Raw genomic sequence first — 20148 nt, forward strand, 5'->3', positions numbered from 1 at the left:
ACATGTCGAATGGACTACAAATTAGTGTTGGGTAAACATTGCTTATTTTGGTGAACATGTTCACTTGTTCTTTTTTAGTAAGTGAGTCAACTCACTCATATTGCTCACTTGCTCTCTTAGATTGCTCAGTTACTCACTTGTTCAGTTGCTCACTTGCTCAGTTGCTCAGTTGCTCACTTGCTCAGTTGCTAACTTGCTCACTCAGTTGTTCACTATTCATGCACAGATGGTTCCAAATTTCACTATACTTTCGAATTAGCGACATACTGAATATTTGAAAGAGTAAACAGCTTTGCCGGTAATACAAAAAGTGTGAAGTAAACGCAAATATGAGCAACAGCTGCCAGATCGCAAAATGCCCTTTGAGGAGCAAAATTGCGCAAAAAGTGAGTAGAGAACAAGTGAGCAAAAATGAACAAGTGAGCAAAAAAGAACAAGTGAACAACAAAGAACAAGTGAACAACAAAGAACAAGTGAACAAAAAAGAACAGCTTGGAAGGAACATGTTCAGTTGCTCACTTAAGTGAACAACTCTTTTTTATTCACTCACTCATGAGCAACACAACACTACTAAAAATACATATTTACAGAGGAAGAGTCTCTCCTGGGGATTGCTTGGTTGCTTGTTTTGTTTTGAGGTGTATAACTCGTACAAATCGAAATTGCTCTTGACTCCTATATGGAATATACATACACGCATATTCATGTACATAATAGGTATATGCTTGTGTATATCTGTGTATATAGTTGTATAATGTAAACATTTAACATTGAAAGGGGCATACAGTAGACTGAACGATAGATAGATAGATAAATAGATAGATAGATAGATAGATATCTCAATGGACAAACATTATTGCTTTCAACTATTGCACAAAGGAATTTATATATACTCGTATATAGATCGATATATGTATCTTCTGATTCTGATTCTAAACAAAAATAATAAGAAGAAAAAGGAAAAGATAAACACAGCGGAAGAAGTAGTATAAATTAGATTTAGGGATTTCTAAGATGAGGAATCGCTGAGGCCAAACACTTATTCGTATAAGACTTTTGAACACTTTCGTTTGCTTTTTCTCTCTATATGTTTCGGTCTGTCTGTCCGTCTGTCTGTCTCAATCACATGTCCACGGCGCCTTGTCCATCCATCTGTTCCCATTTCGGCTGTTTTTTGCCCCTGCTCCTGCTCCTGGCCATGCATCCCCATCCCCATTTGCATCCGTATCCATATCCGCTTTGGCATCCGCATACAAACTGGCATACGAACCACTCGCCGAGCATGCCCGACGACCCGCTCCGCTCATTCCCCCCAGCGTTGGGCCGGCGCTCAAGTGGCCGCGAGGGTCGGGCATCGACAGCGATACGTCCCCTGGCGACGCATCCAGAACGGATGCATCGGAGCCACCTGCGCCCCCGGCATCGTCATCGAAGCCATACCAGCATCACATGACCATGATTTGCAGCGCCACTCATTGATCTATGGTGCGATAGATGCGTCTCTGGGGCTCAGGGGTGTAGTGGATGCGGGTGCGGAAGTGCTGCGGCGATCCGGGCACGCTCTCAGAGCCGCGTCGCGGCGGGGGCAACGGCGGCGACGCCGACACATATCTATAAGGAGGCACAGAAGGTGAAGATAAAGCATTCACACGGTTTAGAGCAGGCCGACAATAGGGCAAAGACTCACCGTCTATGGAGCAGGGGGGAGCCCGGCGGCTGTCCACTCAGCTCTAGCAGATTCTTGCGTAGCAGCAACGGTGACTGGCCGCGATTGTAGCGTGGCGGCGGATCCGGACTGCGGTGCCTGCGATCCAGTCCTGCGAGGATGTGCGGACTGGGGGGTGTGCTGATGCTGCCCCCGCCTCCGGAACCGGCACCGCTGCTGGCATAGCGCCGCAGGAAGCCAGCGCTGCTTGCCAGCGGCTCCGTGGTAGGGGAGGTGCTCTGGCTTGTGTTGCTGCTGCTGCTCGCTGCGGAGAGGGTGCGATAGTAGTAGGCCTTGCCACCTCCTCCGTTGTTCACGACACTCCTGTAGGCCGGCGGCTGTACCTGCGACTGCATTTGTGGCTGCGACTGCAACTGCAACTGCGACTGCGACTGGAGCTGAACAGGACTCGACATGGACTCCATGGGTAGGAGGTGTGGCTGTGGCTGTAGCTGTGGCTCACCCGCGCTGGCCACCGGTGACGTGGCTGTGGAATTCAATTGGGTTTTAACATAGGTGGCAAATTGTCGCTTCATGGCGCCGGCGAGGGTGTTGAACCAGCCTGATGCAACGATGATGGATGATTTATTGATTGATTTGTTGATTGGTTGATTGGTGGAGGCAGTGCAATGATTATGACGTGCGTTTTGTATGGTGCGTGTGATGGTGCATGTGGATGTGGATGTGCGGTGTGCGGTGTGCGTGTGGAGAAAAACAAAGAGAGAAAGAACGAAACGAAAATGTAAATGCAAATGCAATCGAAAAGAATTCCCCCCAAAGCTCAAGCTCAAAGCAAACCCAAAAGCGGCAGCCAAAAGATGAAATATGAGGCGGCGCCACTCACCCGCATCGTGCTGCTCCTTCGCGTCCAGGCTGTTGCTGCTCGCCCTGCTGCTCGAGCTCTGGCCCAAAAGCTGCCGACGGGCATACAGCTTGCTCAGCTTGCTGGCCACCATCGATCCCCCAACGCCACCGCCCCCGCCACAGCCACCGCCTCCCCCACCGCCATACTCCATCTGTGGATGCTGCTGCTGGTGGTGCAGGGGCTGCGGTTGCGGCTGCTCTGGAGATCTGGGACTTGTGGCCACCTCCGCCGTCGTTAGGGGCAGCGGCTGGTACTGCAGCTGCTCCGCACTGCCCACCCCAAAGTGTCCCGCTGCCGCCGCCGCAGCCGTCGCTCCGGGCGGCGATAGGCTGGCGAGGGGGGCCGCAATCTGCGAGCACGTCGACTGCGTGGACGACTGACTAGATGTGGAGTGCGTCGAGGGCGGCGGCGGCACGTAGTTGCTGTGGAATGGATTCGTGCTGGTACCGCCGACTGGCTGCTGGCGCTGCTGTTGGTACCGCTCGGCGGCCTCCTTCTCGCGGAGCTGGTTCTGCTGATGGTAGAAGCGTTGCAACACTGAAACGAGAGTGAGAATTCAAAGGCCGATTAATATACAAGCTTTAAACTCTCGGTGGGGTTTGCTTTTCCTTGGGGATCCTTTCTTGACCATTACCTATGGGGCTTTGATTTCCTGGCTGCAGGCGCTGTGGTTGTTGCTGCTGCTGCTGCTGCAGTTGGCTGTTCAGCTGCAAAGTCACCGACGAGCCTGTTGTTGCCGCCTGCGTTTGTATCTCTGTGGGAAATAGCCTGCGCTGCAGCGATGGCGAGGGGGAGGATAGGCCCAAGGTCAGTGTATTCGCATTCGCATTCACATTACTACTACTATCACAGCTGTCGTAGGCTAAGGGACTATCCGCTGGCAGTCGCCATTGGGGCGTGCTGGGTGCTGTCGCTGTCGCTGTTGTTGTTGTGGGCGTTGACGTTGGCGCTGCTGATGCTGTTTTATCCGTGGTTGTTGCGGTTTGGTTGTTGTGCGGCAGTGTTGTTATTCCTGTTGATTTTGTTACTGTTGGTGTCGTCGATGCCGACGATGACGATGTTGAATTGTGTTTCTTTTGGCTGAAGGGCGATGTCGTCAGATTGCGTAGAATCGATTGGCCTGCAAAGCGGAACGAAAGAGAATGGGCGAGCGATAAGATAAATCATACTATCAACAGTAGCCACAAATGATAGCTTCAGGTGGAGCGGGCAATCTATCAAATTGTAATGGGATTTCGAGTACTTATCATTGTAAAACATTTTAAGTATTGAATACAAATTCCTATATGAGGTTTGGGGTATGGGGATACCCTTACGAGTACGGGTTTTCCAGCGAGTGCAGGGTGATGCGAGCTGCTAAGCCACGCTAGGAGTGATAGAGAGGTAACAGCGAGAGAGCGCTAACGAGATGCTAGTAGCGAGATAGCGAGATGACGTTTCCAATTCGTGGAAGCCTCTGGCCAACTGTTTCTTTACAGACAAAAATGGATGTATGTTGACTGCTTCAACGTGTACCCACCAATACTGCTGAACATCGACTCCTTCTTGGGGCTCTCATCGCTGTATTTGTAGTGCTGCTGCTGATAATGATGAGGGTTTCCGTTGCTCAGCTTGCGCTGCATGAAGGGCGACTTCCGATACAGTTTGCTTATGTCGCTGATGCCACCGGGCGGCGACAGTGGGCTGGCGCTGATGCCTCCACTCGGCGGCGACAGCGGGCTGGCGCTTAGCCCACTGGCCGGCGACAGTGGGCTGGCACTGCTGCTACCGCTCCTGCTCCCACCGCTGTGCCCGAAGCAATTTGTGGCTGTTCCTGCTGTCGTTGTTGTTTTTGTTGTTGTTGTTTGAGGTAGTTGTGTGGCTGATTGTATGAAATACTGCGACTGCTGTTGCTGTTGCTGATGCTGATGCGCCTGTGGTTGCTGGTAGCTTGGTATCTGCGTCGGTTTTATTGTCTTCTGTGGATTCATGGTGCTCGGAGCTTGGTAGGATATTGCCGCTCTGCCGTATTTTGTTGGGGCTGCTCCTGATCCTGGTCCCATCACTGATGCTGCTGTTGGAGCTCCTGATCCTGGTTCTCCGGCTGCACCATTTCCAACTGTTGTTGCCGCTCCTGTTGTTGTTGTTGTTGTGGTTGTTGTTGTTGGTCTGCAATTAGTGTAAGCTTCATGTTAATCGATATCTCGATAACTCGACATCAATACCGATATGGATAAACAATAGATGAGGGGAAAACAGACAAATGTACGGCCAGAAGGGCAGAAACACGACGGGTGGAAGGTATTGTGAGGGGATTGGCGTGGGTGAGAAGGTGGCGGGGTGTGTGGGTGTGTTTGGGAGGCAAGGATGGGACACATATATACATATGTATATTGTATGTACATATATACATACATACAAACCATGTGTATGCACAGCAACACATAAAACATACATTTAGATATACATATATAAATGATTCGTAGTGTATGTGTATATACAGTTTCTGTGTATTTGTGTATGCGTGTGTGTGTGGTGTGTGTGTTTGTGTGGAACAGAGATCAAGCGAGAGGATGATGGAGCCAGCGAGAGAGAGAAATAGCTACAGCGAGTGAGCAACAGCGAGATGCCAGACAGGGGAACAGGGAATAGAAATGCTAGGCAGCTATAGATTGGCCAATTCGTTGAAGCATCAGCAGGATAGCTGTTTGCTTAAGCACTACCACGAGGCACGACACGGCGCAGCACGACACTCGACGCCAGGGATCGGATAAACAAATATGTACAGGACTTGTACAGGATCAAAAGTGGGGGAAGTGGGGGAAGGGGAAACCAGAAAGGGCAGAGGAGAACTTAACAGCTTGCAAAAATATTGTACAACACAAATAAGCACTATTCAAAATATCGAAATTACCTTCTTTGATGTGGTATGAGCTTTGTGGAAAAAAATCATAATCAGAACCGAAACCGAAACCGAAACCAAAACCAATGAAAAGTTAATGAAAGCCAGGCAAAACTCATGCGAGCCACATGCAAGTAAAGAAACCCAAGAAATCAGCTAACTTCGGGCTGACCGAAGCATCAGGTACCATTGCAGTGCGGATTGTTCCTTGGGGTAAACCATTCCTAATTATTTGCATATGCCAGAAAGCATATATAGCACTCACACAGACGTTACGGACGGACAGATATCATCTGCAAGTCTTAGATTTTCTTTAGATGGTAGATTTCTTTGGCAGGGGTTGGGGCTTTGCTCAACTTTATTGCTAGGTCGTTGTCTGCAAGGGTACACTGTATTCTCGGACATTAGTTGATGAAAATTAGTAAAGCTTGTGATCGTATGATACAGAATGGATATATATGCGCACATGGAGACTATGATTAGACGGCTAATAGTAATAATGTTTGTAATGTAGTAATAAACTCTTCGTACTTACTGAATTTTACTTTTGATTGGGGAGGATTGTTTATGGGTAGTCTTGAGTAGTTATGTTCTTGGTATTGGTTGGTATTATCATAATATATAGTAGATATACGTATATATAAGTATGGGTTTATATCTGCATACAGATGGGTATCGGTATTGATCGGTTGCTCGACAGTTTTCCACACACATGTGGTACGTACGGTACCGCATAGTGGTAGGGATGCTGTTTTGCTTTTTGGGTGGTTTTATGGGTTGCCTTGTGGGTTGTCTTCTGCTTTTTCGATTATATTTTTATAATTTTTCGTTATTGTTTTTGTCATTATTCAATTCTTTCAGGTTTGTTTTTTGTTTTGTATTTGTATTGGTTTTGTTTTGTTTAGAAATGGTATTAGGAATTAGGTAACCTACAAAAAATGGTAATAAAAAGATGGTAAAAAAAGGAAAATAAAAACACTGCGCACACACATACTTTCAAATGGGATTCTTCAAAAAATAATACGCAAAAGAGTGTCACAAAAGTGGGAAGAAACAAATAAAAGTTTATAAATATTCGGTGGTACTCCCAGGGGGGTGTTTCTTGCAGAGCATTACTGATATTTAGAGTAATATCTAGTACCAGTACACGGAGCATAGACGAATAGATCTAAGGGATATAGGATACAGGACAGACTTTACAGTGGGGGGAGGGAGGGAACTAGCACTTTCCAAAGGCTTACACCATTTCGATTTCGGACATCCTTCAGCTACAGTGCGTTTCAGGATTGCAAGCACCTCCTCTCCCATTATCCCAAAACGCACTGCGCAGACCGAAAGCCAGATACATACATCATTCAGTGCCTTGGAAAGAGCGTTGGAGCTAGGCTCCTAGGATCTAGAACAACAGATTCTATGATGCTATAATTGCTACGTGTAAGGCGTGTGGAGAACGAAGAAAACATGCCGGAAACATAAACGAAAACAAAGAAAAAAGAGTGCTAAGAGGAGGAGGAGCAGGAAAGAGAGTGGAGTGTGTATCCTTTGCCAGGAGAAAAGACTAAAGAAAGTACAAAAGTAAGGAATCTGTAATCCTAGGGTAATTTAATTCGTTTAAATAAAAAGAAAGGAAACAAGCAATTCGGATTTAGTTGCTAGCATTAGAAATTAGAAATTAAACATAGTTTTTGGGTTAGGCAGTAGCTTGTCCTACGATTAGGTACTGTGATCCTTTCTCCTACCTTCTAGCAGGAGCTTGTGCTTCCCAGATTTGGACTCAAGAAGCACAGAAAACAGAAAACGGAAACGGAAACGGAAAAGATGCGCTCAAGAGAGAGACAGAGAGAGAGAGCGAGAGAAAGAGCGCGAGAGCGAGAGAGATCTATACAGGACAACCTCACATCATCCGCGGATTGTACATATCTTTGGGAGTAGTATTTTTGAGGAACTGTGGGGTTTTTGTCGGGTTTTCAAGAGGGGCTCCTCTTGATCTGCCGGCCTCCTCACCTCTTCAGCGTGGGATCGCCATTGACGCGCAGCCGCTTGCCGGCCGTCTCCATGACCATCTGAAACCAGTTTGGAACATCTACTTTGGTTGTCTCATAGGTCCTTATGAACGGTTGAACCAGGAGCTCCGGGTACTTGGGTCGATCCTGATGGTTCTTTGTGAGGCTGCAACCAAAAGAAGAAGCGAGTTCAGATTCTGATCAACAACAAGGAAAGCCAAAGGGGGACGCACCACTTGATGACAAAATCGTGAAACTCGTGACTAAAATTGAAGCCCTCGCCGCTGGGCAGGCAGGGCGGCTCCGAGTCCAGCACTTTGGTGAGCACCTCAAAGTCCGTGTTGCAGCCTTCGTAGGGGGATCGCGCAGTGGCCAGCTCCACGAGGGTGATGCCCAGCGACCAGACATCGGCGCGTATGTCATACTTTGGTTTCTTTGGATCGATTCGTTCCGGCTAAAAGGAAGGGAAGGATAACGGAATATAGGAATAAAGGAATATACATATGTACAGTGCACCCACCGCCATGTACGCCGCACAGCCAGCCGAGCGCGTGTTGGCCTTGGAGTCCACCAAACGACCGCTGATCCCAAAGTCGCAGAGCTTGATGTTGCCGCGCTCGTCGATCAGTATGTTCGAGGGCTTCACGTCCCGATGGATGACCCCGTGCTTGTCCTTCAGATACGACAGGGCGTTGACCGTCTGTGTGGTGGGCAACAGGAGGGTGGAAATTAGTGGGAAATCAAATCCGAAAGAAGGTGTGGTCGCCACTTACCGCCACTGTGACCTTGCCGAGAATGCACTCGGGCACCGGCTTCTTGGAGAGTTTGAGCAGCTTGTCGAAGCACATGGACATCAGCTCCATGCAGATCCACACGTCCGGGTCGCGCACAAAGCAGCCGAGGCACTTGACAATGTATTTGCAGTCGTGGGACTTGAGCACCACATCCAGATCCATCAGGATGCGCTTGTTCTCCTCCGCATTGCCCGTGCGCCGCATTTGCTTCACGGCAATGATCGTATCGCTGGACACGTGCAGCATCTTCACCACATTGCCACTGGTTCCGTTCCCCAGGTCGCCCAGGTGCCGCAGATCGTGGATGTCCGTCGGGTACTGGCGCCCGTTTATGTTCAGCTTGCCCGTCTGGGCCATGATGATCTTCAGCTTCTTGTCCGTCTCCGTTTCTGAGGGGTGCGGCTGTGTGGGCAGCGACAGGATCATACGGCGCCGATTCGTGCCAGCCTCGGCTGCACAAGACAAACGAGAGACATTACAATATTTGTATTGGTCTAAACGGTAAGCATATAGGATGATTTATGTATCTTCTGTCCGCAGGATTGGGACCTGAATAAACTATTCAAAGTACAGTATGAAATATCACTCTACAAAAGGAATATCAGGTCAACAGATTCTGTTCTGTTCCACAAGATAGAGCGGGTCCCAAAACATATTCTTCTATTGAAAATCCTTCATTCGACAGCACTCCTTATCGGCCACGAAGCTCCCCCGCCCCCCACACACACACACTCGAATGCTCGATTGGGAGACGATAATGGTAATGTACTTCTCAATGCCAATAATAACAACAGTTTCCCTCCACAAACTGTAAACAGTAATAATCCCCAAATAAACATACACACCCGCGCACAGGCACACACACACGTACACCGATCTTCTTGGGAAACTGTTTTAAAATATCGTACAGTGGGGTGCGTGTGGTTTATCTTTTGATTTGTCTTAGAATACGATCAAACATCGTTCCTTTTATTTGAGCGCATTTCCCAAAATATTATTCCTACTTGAGGGGCCCTTTGAGTGGGCACGACATAGAGGCGTAGCCCCGGTTCAAGATCCATCAAAATGGAATACCATTCTACACTTTTATTTTGTTTCTTTGTGGGTTTAAGCTACCATGCTACCATGGGATTATTTTGAAGGTGAAAAATTGCCAAGTCAAAGAATAGAAGATGTTGGACTTCGTCGATGAAGTCAATTAGTCAATTAATACGGCGTATTCCGTATTCTCTCTCCCATTCTGCTTTTAAAATTCTGTGTATTTCACACAAAGCGTCTTTGAGGTTCCATTTAACCGCTGTGTATTTTCCTCGTCTATGGGCTTCTTGGGCTGCTGCGTCAACTGAAGTGTTCTGCAGGATGTTAGCGTGTCCGGGAATGCAGTGAACCTCTACAGTTCTTAGATGTTGATTTTGTTGAATCTTTTCTCTGATTTTGTAGGCGATAAAGTTATCCTGAATGAGAGCCCCGTTTCTGCTGTCTGTCAGGAGCGCGACACGAGGGAAATTGTACAAAATAGCATGGTCTAATGCCTTCTCGATAGCAAGCAGCTCGGCGGACAACGAGGAAAGGGTTTTGTGCGTGTAACAGCTATCTAAAAAACCTGTCCTATCGTGCAGGAAAGCGACCCATCTGCGACTGGGACCGGGGTCCAGATTTTAAAGCCAAAAATGGAAAGTTGATCCTTCTTTTCCCCGTGGAGCAACATGATACCTAATTGGTCTATAGCGTGCTTGTTAGCCGCAGAACCCTTGAAATAATCTAAGTCGGAGCTAATTTTAGTGCAAAACGAAGATGTGTTCTCGAAAACCTCAACTCTATCTATTATGCTGCCAAACTACCGATATGCCTTAGCGTAGCCCGTGTTTAAATCCCTATTTGCTGCCACCGTTTCACTTGTTGGGAGATTAAATGCAAACACCTTAACCAACTCTTTCGCCGCCAGGAATCTCATCCTGTAGTCTGGGGGAAGTTCTCCTGCCATGTGATATACACACTTGATCATAATAATAGGTACACACATCTACGTAAACTTTAACATAACATAAAACGGTTTTATGCAATATATTAAACTTAAAATTAGTTCTCAATTATTCCTTAAGTATCTGTTTTCAATCAAATAAACTTGATTATATTATAAGATAATGTTATAAAAGAAAATAGATCCATTTGTACATCACAGTCAATATCATGCTGCTCAAAATAATAGGTACACCACTTCAAGTATTGTTATGAAAAAAGTTTGTTAACTGGTTATTATTATTTTTTGTTGCCTAAATGGGATTTGATAGTTAATATCCACCTTTATTTTTTGTCACCTTTATAATTATTTTTGGCGTACTTTTAATAAGCGTCTGGCAGGTGTCTCATACCACAATTTTTGGGATGCCCTCGCATAATTTTTGATTATTTAAAAATGAAAACTTAGCTAATTTTGTTTCGTAAATCTGCCCACAAGTTTTCGATTGGATTTAAGTCGGAAAATTTAAGAAGCCACTTTAAAACGTCTATTGTTTGGTCCTCACAAAATTTGGTCAAAAGCTTGGATGTGTGCCTTGGGTCGTTATATTACTTAAATACCCAATGGAAACTCATGTTTTCTTCAGCATAAGATAGCATAACTGTCTGCAATCTGGGTTTGTATTGCTCAGCGTCCATTCTGTTCGTTGTCAGGAAAAATGGACCTACGCCGTACCAGGATGAGCAGCCCCATATCTTTAACTGGCACCTCCATGTTTGACAAATTTTTTTTGTGAAACATGGATCAAAATTCTTTCTTTTAAGGCTTCCTACATTGCTTTCACATTCATTCCCTAATAAATTTATTTTAGTTTCGTCGCTCCATAAAAGGCTTCTCCACTTTTTCTCTCCGGCGCATCCTGCGCAGTCTTTATGATCTTTAGCAAAAGTTTGCCCCATGGCTAAATTTTTTTGACGCGTAAGTTGGACCTTTCTTTCCATTCTCCTTGGAAGGCTGGCTTGTTGTAGCCGTCTACGGATCGTTGGAGCACTAACTTCTAGTGCAATTTCTGATACAATAGCCTTTGACGACTTAAATGGGTCCTTATTCCTCAAAGAAAAGTATGTAGTGGTCACGTGTTATGGTTGTTTTCTGTGGCTTTCCGCGAGTTTCCTGACTAGGTTTTTATTTTTAAAGTATTTCAACAAAATTATGAAACCTTTTCATTAATTTAGCAATGGCCCGAAGAGATTGGCCTTCTTTTTTCAGACTAAGAGCCAATTGGGCTGTACAATAAGACTTTCGGCCTATTCTTGTAAAAAAAAAATAATTGTTTGCTTATATTTAGACTGTAGTTAATGAAATGGATGTTTAATTGCCAAAAAGCCAAGAATTTCCAAATTATTCACTTGATATTCAAAATTTACTGACACTGTACCTATTATTTTGAGCAGCCAAAATGTGATGTCAACTCGCAATATCGCTTAAAGCTCTGTTATTCGGCGGTTTCCCTGTTTCATTTTTTTTGTCACGGAACTGCAATACATTGACAAAAAAAACATACCAAAAAAAATTTTGTTTTCAACACTTAAAGTACGATAAAACTAATTATTAATGAAAAGCTTCAACGTGTACCTATTATTATGATCAAGTGTGTATGATAGGAACGGGAGTGCAGATTATCAGACCCAGCGACTTTCTGAGGTGATGTTTGCAGTGGGATTTGATTTTGGCCAAGGAAGATTTTGACAGGTTGCAGAATGACGAGCACGCGTACTCTAGCCTACTTCTGACGAATGCCTTGTAAAATATAAGCCCCCTCTTAGGGCTAATACCATAGTGGCACCCACTGAGTAATCTAAGAAACGCACAGTTTCTGTTCTGTTTGACTCCGAGATGGCCAGATCAATGTGACCAGAGGCTGAGTTGTTTGCTAAGATAGTCCTGCCTAGGTATTTGATCTGCTCTACTTGTCTGATCTCAACTCCTTGATGCGAGATATTTAGCGCAGTTCTGAGATTTTTTACGTGATTTTGTAGATTTTTGTCGGCTTCTAAGGTTGCTCTGGCATCAACCAATTTTTTGGTGAGGTAGAGTTTTAGCCTGCAAGCGTTTCTCACGCGAAAAAGTTTATCCGTTTCCTCGTTCCACCATTTCTTGGCAACGTACTTGTTCTTGCTTGGGAAGGTGCTCCTCCAGATTTGAAAAGTCGCTTGCACCCAGAATCCGGGCTGTTCTGTTGTGAAGGATCTTCTTGCCTTGGAGGGGGGCATTTAGGCCTTGCACTGTAGTTCGGAAAAGAAAGGTCAAGAACAGAGAATTGAGATGGGCCTACTGGAGAAGGTTGGGAACCGTCGTTTAGGCAGATAAATCCCGCCTCTCGGGTGGAATTCCCAATGCTGCGACCCTTGCGATCACAGATCGGATTTCCCCAGATAGATGACTTAGCGTTGAAGTCCACTACTGAGGGTATGTCAAGCGAAGCCGCAAACTTAAAAACCTTTTTTGTGCCCGATTTAAATTGTGAAACTGTTGTTGATGGCGGTGCATATATGCTAAAAATATTGAGATTGCTCTTGAGGTTTAATGTTTTTATTCCTTAAATTTCCAAGTCGTTCTCTTTTTATAAAATGCTGAATTGATTGTTTTTTCTGACCGTCCTCTCTGGGGGTGCAGAAAAAGTTCTAATAGTCTAAAATGCTGCAGTCCGCGTTTTTCAGCACCCAAATCTCTGAGAGGATGTCAATATCTATTGCGTTGTTATCTAGGAACATTGAGAGGAGCTGTTTGTTGTTTTTGTGTGTCAGACTTTGAATATTTAGCTGAATCTTCATTGTTGGATGTTTTGGGAACCAACTGCCATCCCTTGGGCAATCTGAGGCCTATTTAGTTCTGCGTTGGAAGCATTGACAGATTCTCCAATTTCCTGAATAAATCTCCTTTAATAATGTTGTTTGGATCAACCAGGAACGCTGTGAGTTTGGCTCCTAGTGCGTTTAGCTTATCCTGGGCCAGAGAAGATGCCACGGATGGAGATCTAACAAATATCTCGCTCATTTGGAAGCAGTTTGAGTTTATCGAGTTCCTCCACTCTGCCATGTTGGCTGCTGCCTTGGCCGCCTCTGCGTTCCGGGCGGCAGCCCTGTTGGATTTGGTCACTTCCGCGGAAGAGGTGACAGATCGAATTTCCCTGGCGGACTCTGAGCTGTTATTTAGGAGTTCAGGGGAGCGGTTAGATTGCCAAATGGGTCTGGGAAATTCCACTTGATCCCTTCGGCTGGGAGAAGTTCTATCAAAAAGAATGAGATAATATCCTTGTTGTGATCTTGTCCGCATTTGAAACATTTCGCTCCACTCTTGCCATGTTGCGCCAGATGGCCAAACCTAAAGCACCTGAAACATTGAATAAACCTGAACAAAAGGTATCACTTCTACTTTAGAATATAGAAAATTGATTTTAGGTAGGTACACGTTCCCCCGATGCTCTGCCTCTTCGCGTAATCCGAACTATCTCCGAAACTATTAGCGAATGTCGTGAAATATTTTAATTTTTTGTTCCTTCCACAAACAATTTTTGATTAATTATAATCTAACAAATTAAACAACAAATCCTAACATCCTAACAGATTCAGACATTTTAAACAGTTATTTTATTGCCCCATTCTACACTTGAGCTACCATTATTCGAACGTCTGGTTCTTCGAGCTGAAGCGGGTGGCAAGTCGAACGTTTTCTTTGCATAATAGTGGACTTCGACTTCTGGAAGGTCGACTGTAATTTGTTTACAAGCTCATAAATCAAAAACTGATGGTGGGAAAGGGGAAACCTCGGAAGGGCGGCCTCTTAATACCTTCTCATACATCAAACGTATTGCATTCACAGGAGAGCGAGCGACTTTCCATAGTTAAGGGATTTTGTTACTCAAAATTCTGATTGAAATCTAATTTGTCCCACTGTGCACCCTTTACGATCTCCCATTTACGCGTTTCGAAGTACTGATCGAAGAGAGGGGGGTGGGAGGGAGCCACACTTGGGTTTGTGTGAGGTGTGAGCGAGAGCGATAGCGCAAGAGCTACTAGAACAGCCCCGCCCTCCCCACTTACTCCCCCACTTCACCAGTGACAAAAAAAATTCAAAGTGAAACAACAATTAGCAATAACAGCGGCAACAAAAGCACGGCATAAACAAATGCCGTTATGTGTAAACATGCGAAAGAGGAGACACACTCGAAATCGAAATCCATAACAATCGACTGTGGGGGCGAGGGGGTCTGGGGGCGAGGGGCCAGAGAGCGAAAGAAGAAACGCAAGAGCGGCGTGGCGCGGCGTATCATGAAACTTACTCCGGAAATGCCAAAAAATAACCAATAAAATACCTATTGACAGAGCGAGAGAGTAAACGACGAGGGAGAGAGCGCATACGCACACACACACACACACACAGAAAGCATGGGCTGATGAAAATCCAATGGGAATGCGGTGAGGGAGGATAACGTGTGGAGGGGGGCTGTCCGCAGGGTGGTGTCACTGGGGGATGGCTGTGGCTGGACGGACACACGGGCAAGTGCTTTTTTTTTGCCATATATGGAATAAGATACCGCACATACACATGTACATATGTATGTAGGTATACATATGCAGTCTTGCATGTGTGTGTGTGTGTTTGCCGAAAACAAGTTTTGCTGTGCTTTTGGTTTTCGCACTTGGGGCCAACCGACCGACCGATGGACGGACGGACCGACCGACAATCCTCCCCCGCCCCAAACACCTCTTATCTATGCAATCGTCAAACGCCACGATTAGGGAGGGGGAGGTAGATAGGAGGGTGAGGACACAGTCCCGTTATGCAGTCCCTGAATCGATAGCGTTTGGCCCCCTTTGTCAACACGGGGAATCAACTGCTTATAAGAAGAAACAAGCAATGTTTCTTATCAGAACACAAACATGCACACACAGCTTATTGGTACTTGTAAACCCCCTCCCCCGTTACTCGGCGACAAAAACTTACACAGTGGCAGGTTTGGAGTGGGACGCGGACTCCTGGTGGTGGGCGGGATAAAGGTGCCGCCATAGACGCCCGCTGTGGGGGCCTGCGCTGGCTGAGGAACTGGTGGCGCGGGTCTAGAGGCTATGCTGATGGCCGATCCAACTGTGGTGGAGGTGGCGGCGAGGCTGCCGGGGGCTGCCGGTGCTGGTTGGACACGCGCCAGCGATGAGGAGCCTCCGCTGACGCCGCTGCTGCCGCCGCGCGGCCTCGATAAGACGATTTGTTCATGGGATTCGTTCTGCGCCTGCAGCGCAGCCTCCAGCGACTGCAGTCGGCTGCCAATCGTTTCGAATTCGATGGTGGACATTGTTACGGTTCTTTACGGGATGCTCCTCTCTTCTCTTCACTCTTTCTCTTCTCTTTGACCAGCACGAGAGCGATGGCGGCGGAGGAGCAGAGCAAGTCCTGGGATCTTCGATTTTTCGTACTGCAGCGGCAGCGGTGGCGGTCCGCAGCACACACACACACACGCAGCGTCGGCGCCTTTTATTCTTCCTTTCCCTCTCTTTCACTATATTTTTGGTCGAGGGGTGGGGGCAGTGCACACGCGCTTTTGCACAAATAGTTAACTGTTGTGGCCGAAACAAAAACAAAATTCACAAAAAGAAAACAGCGACAGCGGCGAGAAAGAGGGAGAGAGAGAGAGTGAGGAACGCACTCACTCACACAGCACCATACAACAACAACAGCAACAGCAGGAGCTCGCGATTTTTTTCTTTTTTTTTCGATTGGCACGACGGCGACGACGTTTGCGGGTTTTTGTCGCAAGAAATCGCTTCTGCGGTTTTATCCTATTATGATTTGCAGTTTTGCCGCGGGCTGCGGTCGCGTTCGCACTATTATTGCACCTTATCTGCTTTATTTATTGCTTGGAATCGCATGTAAAATCTATAAAACGACGAACGACCTGGCTGAGCAGCAAACTATCGATAGACTAAACAATCGTTACACAAAATCCCGTAGAGAGCAACCATGCTGGCAACCCTGCCACCTTCTCCTCTCTATCGTGATTAAAAACGGAATAGACAAACTTAAAACATTTGAAATACCCTTGATGCGAAAACTCCCTCCAAATACTAGATATTCCTGGTGTTCGAAACAGGTAAAAACCAGAAGAAGAGGTAGCTAAATATGTGTTTCAGTGACACTTTTTGAGCATACAACAGACCTTTTTCATTAATGATAAGGTGTTATTGTATTTTCTATTTGCCAAACCAAGTGCCGCCTATCGCACAATAATACCACCATTTTTTTTGTGTACATCGATGAAACTGAAAATAGAATAAAAAGTCGCGGGTATATCTGATCCAGCGACGGGAAGTATCCCAAAAGCTGTGTCGATTTTCCCTGAGCTCAGAAAGTTAGTTCCGCTGAAGATATATCTATATATTCCAGTACAACATATAATCAAATAATATATTATCACCAAAACTATATGTATATCGATATGTTCATGTATCAATATATATCTAACATCTCTAATTGTTTTTGACGAGGACGAAGAATACGCGAGGAAAAGCAAGAAAATCGTAGAGAAGCGCGAGAAAAACAGGAAAAGTGCAAAACGGAAAACCGCGGCCACAAAGTCAAACCGAAGCGCGGCATTTTCCTAGCGTTTGCATTCCATTCAGACGCGCAGCGAACGTGCTTTCCACGAACACGACCAGGTTTTTTTGACCAAATGTGGTAAAAATAGCAGCCAGCAGAAGCAGAGAAGCAGCAGCCACAGCCGCCGCCGCCGCGCCGTCGTCGTCGTCGCCGACTCCCAAACTCCAGAAAAGCCCACACATTTGATTCTAAATCACCCTCCCTCCCTCCCACACACGGACACACGCACACTGAAATCCGTGCGACAGCAACGGGGGAAATCCTTGCAGAAAAGTGCAACAACACACTCACGTAGAACCGAAGAGAGACCCAGAAGAGCCAAGCCGCAATGTCACGACCACGTCCGCGTCCCCAACCCATCAGTATCCACCGCGAACCGGAACAAGCTCTGTAAGTTCTGCCCCAATCCCCAAGACCGAAACCCAAATCCCAAGGGATAAACCATTACTTTCCTCTCGGCCGCCCTCTTGCTGTTTTTATAGTGTCCCGCCACGGAACCTGGACTCCCGTGCCACCATCCAGATCGGGGACCAGACCTTTGACATAGATGCCGACAGCCTGGAGCGAATCTGTGATCTGGGACGAGGTGCCTACGGCATTGTGGAGAAGATGCGACATCGCCAGACGGACACAGTGCTGGCAGTAAAGCGTATACCGATGACCGTCAATATACGGGAGCAGCATCGTCTGGTCATGGACCTGGACATATCGATGCGATCCAGCGACTGCCCCTACACGGTTCACTTCTATGGGGCGATGTACCGCGAGGGCGACGTCTGGATCTGCATGGAGGTGATGAGCACCAGTCTGGACAAGTTCTATCCGAAGGTCTTCAAGCACGACCTGCGCATGGAGGAGAGTGTGCTGGGAAAGGTAAGCGACTCCATTGAAGGGAGCGAAATGTTTTCTCATCGGATCATCCGGATCGCTCCATAGATTGCCATGAGCGTGGTCAGTGCTCTCCACTATCTGCACGCCCAACTGAAGGTCATCCATAGAGATGTGAAGCCTTCGAACATACTGATCAATCGCGCCGGCCAGGTGAAGATCTGTGACTTTGGCATCTCAGGTAATCATACCCTGCCCCTCTGGCTTTCCATTCTCTGGATTAATCTCAGCGTCTTCTCAACCGCCTGGTCTCAGGTTATCTGGTGGACTCCATTGCCAAGACAATCGATGCCGGCTGTAAGCCGTACATGGCCCCCGAGCGCATCGATCCACAAGGGAATCCTGCACAGTACGACATACGCTCCGATGTGTGGTCGCTGGGCATAAGCATGATTGAAATGGCCACCGGCCGCTATCCGTACGACAATTGGCGGACGCCATTCGAGCAACTGCGACAGGTAATCATCCATCCATCCGCCGAAGTCTCCCTTTAATCTGCAATTCCCTTTTCCTGGGTGTATTTTCGAAGGTGGTTGAAGACGATCCACCCAGGCTGCCAGCGGGCACATTCTCGCCCGAATTCGAAGACTTTATCGCCACCAGCCTGCAGAAGGAGTATATGGCGCGGCCCAACTACGAGCAGCTGCTGAAGCACAGCTTCATTGTGGAGCATCTGCAGCGCAATACGGACATTTCCGAGTTTGTGGCCAGGATACTGGATTTGCCGGACGAACAGCCGCAGCAACCGACAAAGTAGAGGCCCCGTCCGCAGTCTCTTCCCGTGTAAATTGCCGCCGTCTTCTTTCTAGCATGCATTTCGTACATGTGTGTGAGTGTGTGTGTGTGTTGTGTCTCTGGAACTGGAAAAAAAGAAAAGAAAAAAAATCAGAAAATAGGAAAAAGAAAAACCCAGCCCATATGGAAAACATTATATAATTCTAGTTGTAAGTGAAACCAAAAGCAAAAGCAAACGAGCAGAAGCCGAAGGCGAAGCCAAAGCCGAAGCCGAAGCAGAGAAGCATCTTCCCTCAGCTACGACGAACTACTTTTTGGGCGGAGAAGCCGCCAGCCACCATCCACCAGCCGCCCTAGCACTTACGCCCTACGCTCCAAAAGCCTCTTGCACTACGCTCAAAGCCAAACCGTGCCTCCCGTCAGCTGTCAGCCGTTGTGTTAGTTAGTTGCTGCTGCTAAATCTATATCTTATATATGTATACACACTATATTAATCAATTTGTACTACGAGTGATCCAAAAGAGAGAGAGAACGAGAGAGAGCCATGGAAACCTTCAGGGACTGGGACTGGGACTGGGAGGAGTGCGAGTGCGATTGTGAGCGTAAGCGCCGTCGCGCAGCCGTAATAATGGTAATTGTCTAACAAATAAACCATACGCGGATTATAGCTAATTAATGTTTAAACATCTCTTGTAATTACTTGTTGATTTTTTAATATGTATAACGATAACGATCTAAATGTACAAGAGCGAGAGAGAGAGCGCGCGCGCGAGCGTAGAGCGGCGAGAATTCAATTAAGGCGAGATGTACGATGTACGATATCCGATATATGATGTATGTATGCCCTGCCCCACCCCCCTTTCTCCCAACAATCAATCAATCAAGCAATTAATTAACATTTATATTTACATTTAACAACGAATGCGCAAGGCTCTAAAGCAATCAATTGTATTACTGGCCCTGAAGGATCCTCCTTTGGAGGACTCTTGCAAATAAAAGTGTGCTAGAAAGCCCGCTTCGGCCAGCCGAAGTTTATATACCCTTTGCAGTTGCAACGAGATCTATGAGAGCGTTTCTTTATGTATTTAAGGACTAGAGGATCGGACAGATCGGAGATCCCTGCAATCGGAAGTTTTTTCTAACAATCCTATTCTATCCTGTTCTTCCCACAGTCTTCCGACACCCTTTGTACCTACGATAGCTATATGCTGTAGATATATGTGCGTATTTTATGGATCCAACCTTGGGAGTCATTCGAAATGATAAGAAAACATCAGATGGGGGACCGATATCTGCTTTGGTAGCTATTAAATATAGTGAGGCTTGAAGACCGAAGTTTTTGTACTCAATCTTCCAACAAAATTGATCTTCCCCAAGAACCTATAGAATATGGAGGCACACCTTTCAGGGCTTGTAATTTCGTTTTAGAGTCTTTCAAATGAAGGATGTATGTACTTGTTCATTTCCTCATAAAGTTGCATCTTAATTTAATCTTAGTTTAATCCCCGATGATATATTTAAGAGATTTTCAATGTATTCATGTATAAATTCAGATACAAAATGAAATATAAACGTATACGTGTTTGGCTGTGGACTGGCTTCCTTCCACCTGAGCGTTACAAAAACTCTCCTTGTTACCCGCCCTATCTATCAGGAAAAAGCG

General features: G+C 46.4%; 2 protein-coding genes across 4 annotated transcripts; one reads left to right on the top strand and one right to left on the bottom strand.

The window, feature by feature from the left end:
- Positions 1-556: 556 nt before the first annotated feature.
- LOC108164891 (dual specificity mitogen-activated protein kinase kinase hemipterous) lies at positions 557-16192 on the bottom strand. 3 transcript variants are annotated; one of them, XM_017300861.2, is made up of 10 exons: positions 15216-16192; positions 8228-8700; positions 7975-8154; positions 7688-7908; positions 7456-7620; positions 4090-4718; positions 3205-3690; positions 2550-3107; positions 1688-2267; positions 557-1611 (listed from the first exon to the last, which is right to left on the bottom strand). In XM_017300861.2, the coding sequence occupies exons 1-10, from the start codon at positions 15559-15561 to the stop codon at positions 1473-1475; spliced, it is 3777 nt and encodes a 1258-aa protein (XP_017156350.1). In that variant the 5' UTR covers positions 15562-16192; the 3' UTR covers positions 557-1472. The 3 variants fall into 3 exon arrangements, with proteins under 3 accessions (XP_017156350.1, XP_017156358.1, XP_017156368.1); XM_017300869.2 differs by having other exon boundaries at positions 1688-2192; positions 15216-16191; XM_017300879.2 differs by lacking the exons at positions 7456-7620; positions 7688-7908; positions 7975-8154; positions 8228-8700; positions 15216-16192 and adding an exon at positions 5987-6330.
- Positions 16193-16729: 537 nt separating this feature from the next.
- LOC108165042 (dual specificity mitogen-activated protein kinase kinase 6) lies at positions 16730-20057 on the top strand. The gene is made up of 5 exons (XM_017301084.2): positions 16730-17252; positions 17345-17735; positions 17799-17931; positions 18006-18208; positions 18280-20057. The coding sequence occupies exons 1-5, from the start codon at positions 17191-17193 to the stop codon at positions 18505-18507; spliced, it is 1017 nt and encodes a 338-aa protein (XP_017156573.1). The 5' UTR covers positions 16730-17190; the 3' UTR covers positions 18508-20057.
- The last annotated feature ends 91 nt before the right edge of the window (positions 20058-20148 follow it).

This window comes from Drosophila miranda, chromosome XL (assembly GCF_003369915.1).
Source record: "Drosophila miranda strain MSH22 chromosome XL, D.miranda_PacBio2.1, whole genome shotgun sequence".
In the NCBI taxonomy this organism is placed as follows: Eukaryota; Metazoa; Arthropoda; class Insecta; order Diptera; family Drosophilidae; genus Drosophila; species Drosophila miranda.

Coding starts and splice junctions, on each gene's coding strand:
- LOC108164891 (XM_017300861.2), bottom strand. CDS start 15,561: ATGTCCACCATCGAATTCGAAACGATTGGCAGCCGACTGCAGTCGCTG. Junction 3,691..4,089: donor GTCGATGTTCAGCAGTATTG/GTGGGTACACGT, acceptor TCCGCTTTGCAG/GCCAATCGATTCTACGCAAT. Junction 1,612..1,687: donor TCCCCCCTGCTCCATAGACG/GTGAGTCTTTGC, acceptor GCCTCCTTATAG/ATATGTGTCGGCGTCGCCGC.
- LOC108165042 (XM_017301084.2), top strand. CDS start 17,191: ATGTCACGACCACGTCCGCGTCCCCAACCCATCAGTATCCACCGCGAA. Junction 17,736..17,798: donor AGGAGAGTGTGCTGGGAAAG/GTAAGCGACTCC, acceptor ATCGCTCCATAG/ATTGCCATGAGCGTGGTCAG. Junction 17,932..18,005: donor CTGTGACTTTGGCATCTCAG/GTAATCATACCC, acceptor GCCTGGTCTCAG/GTTATCTGGTGGACTCCATT.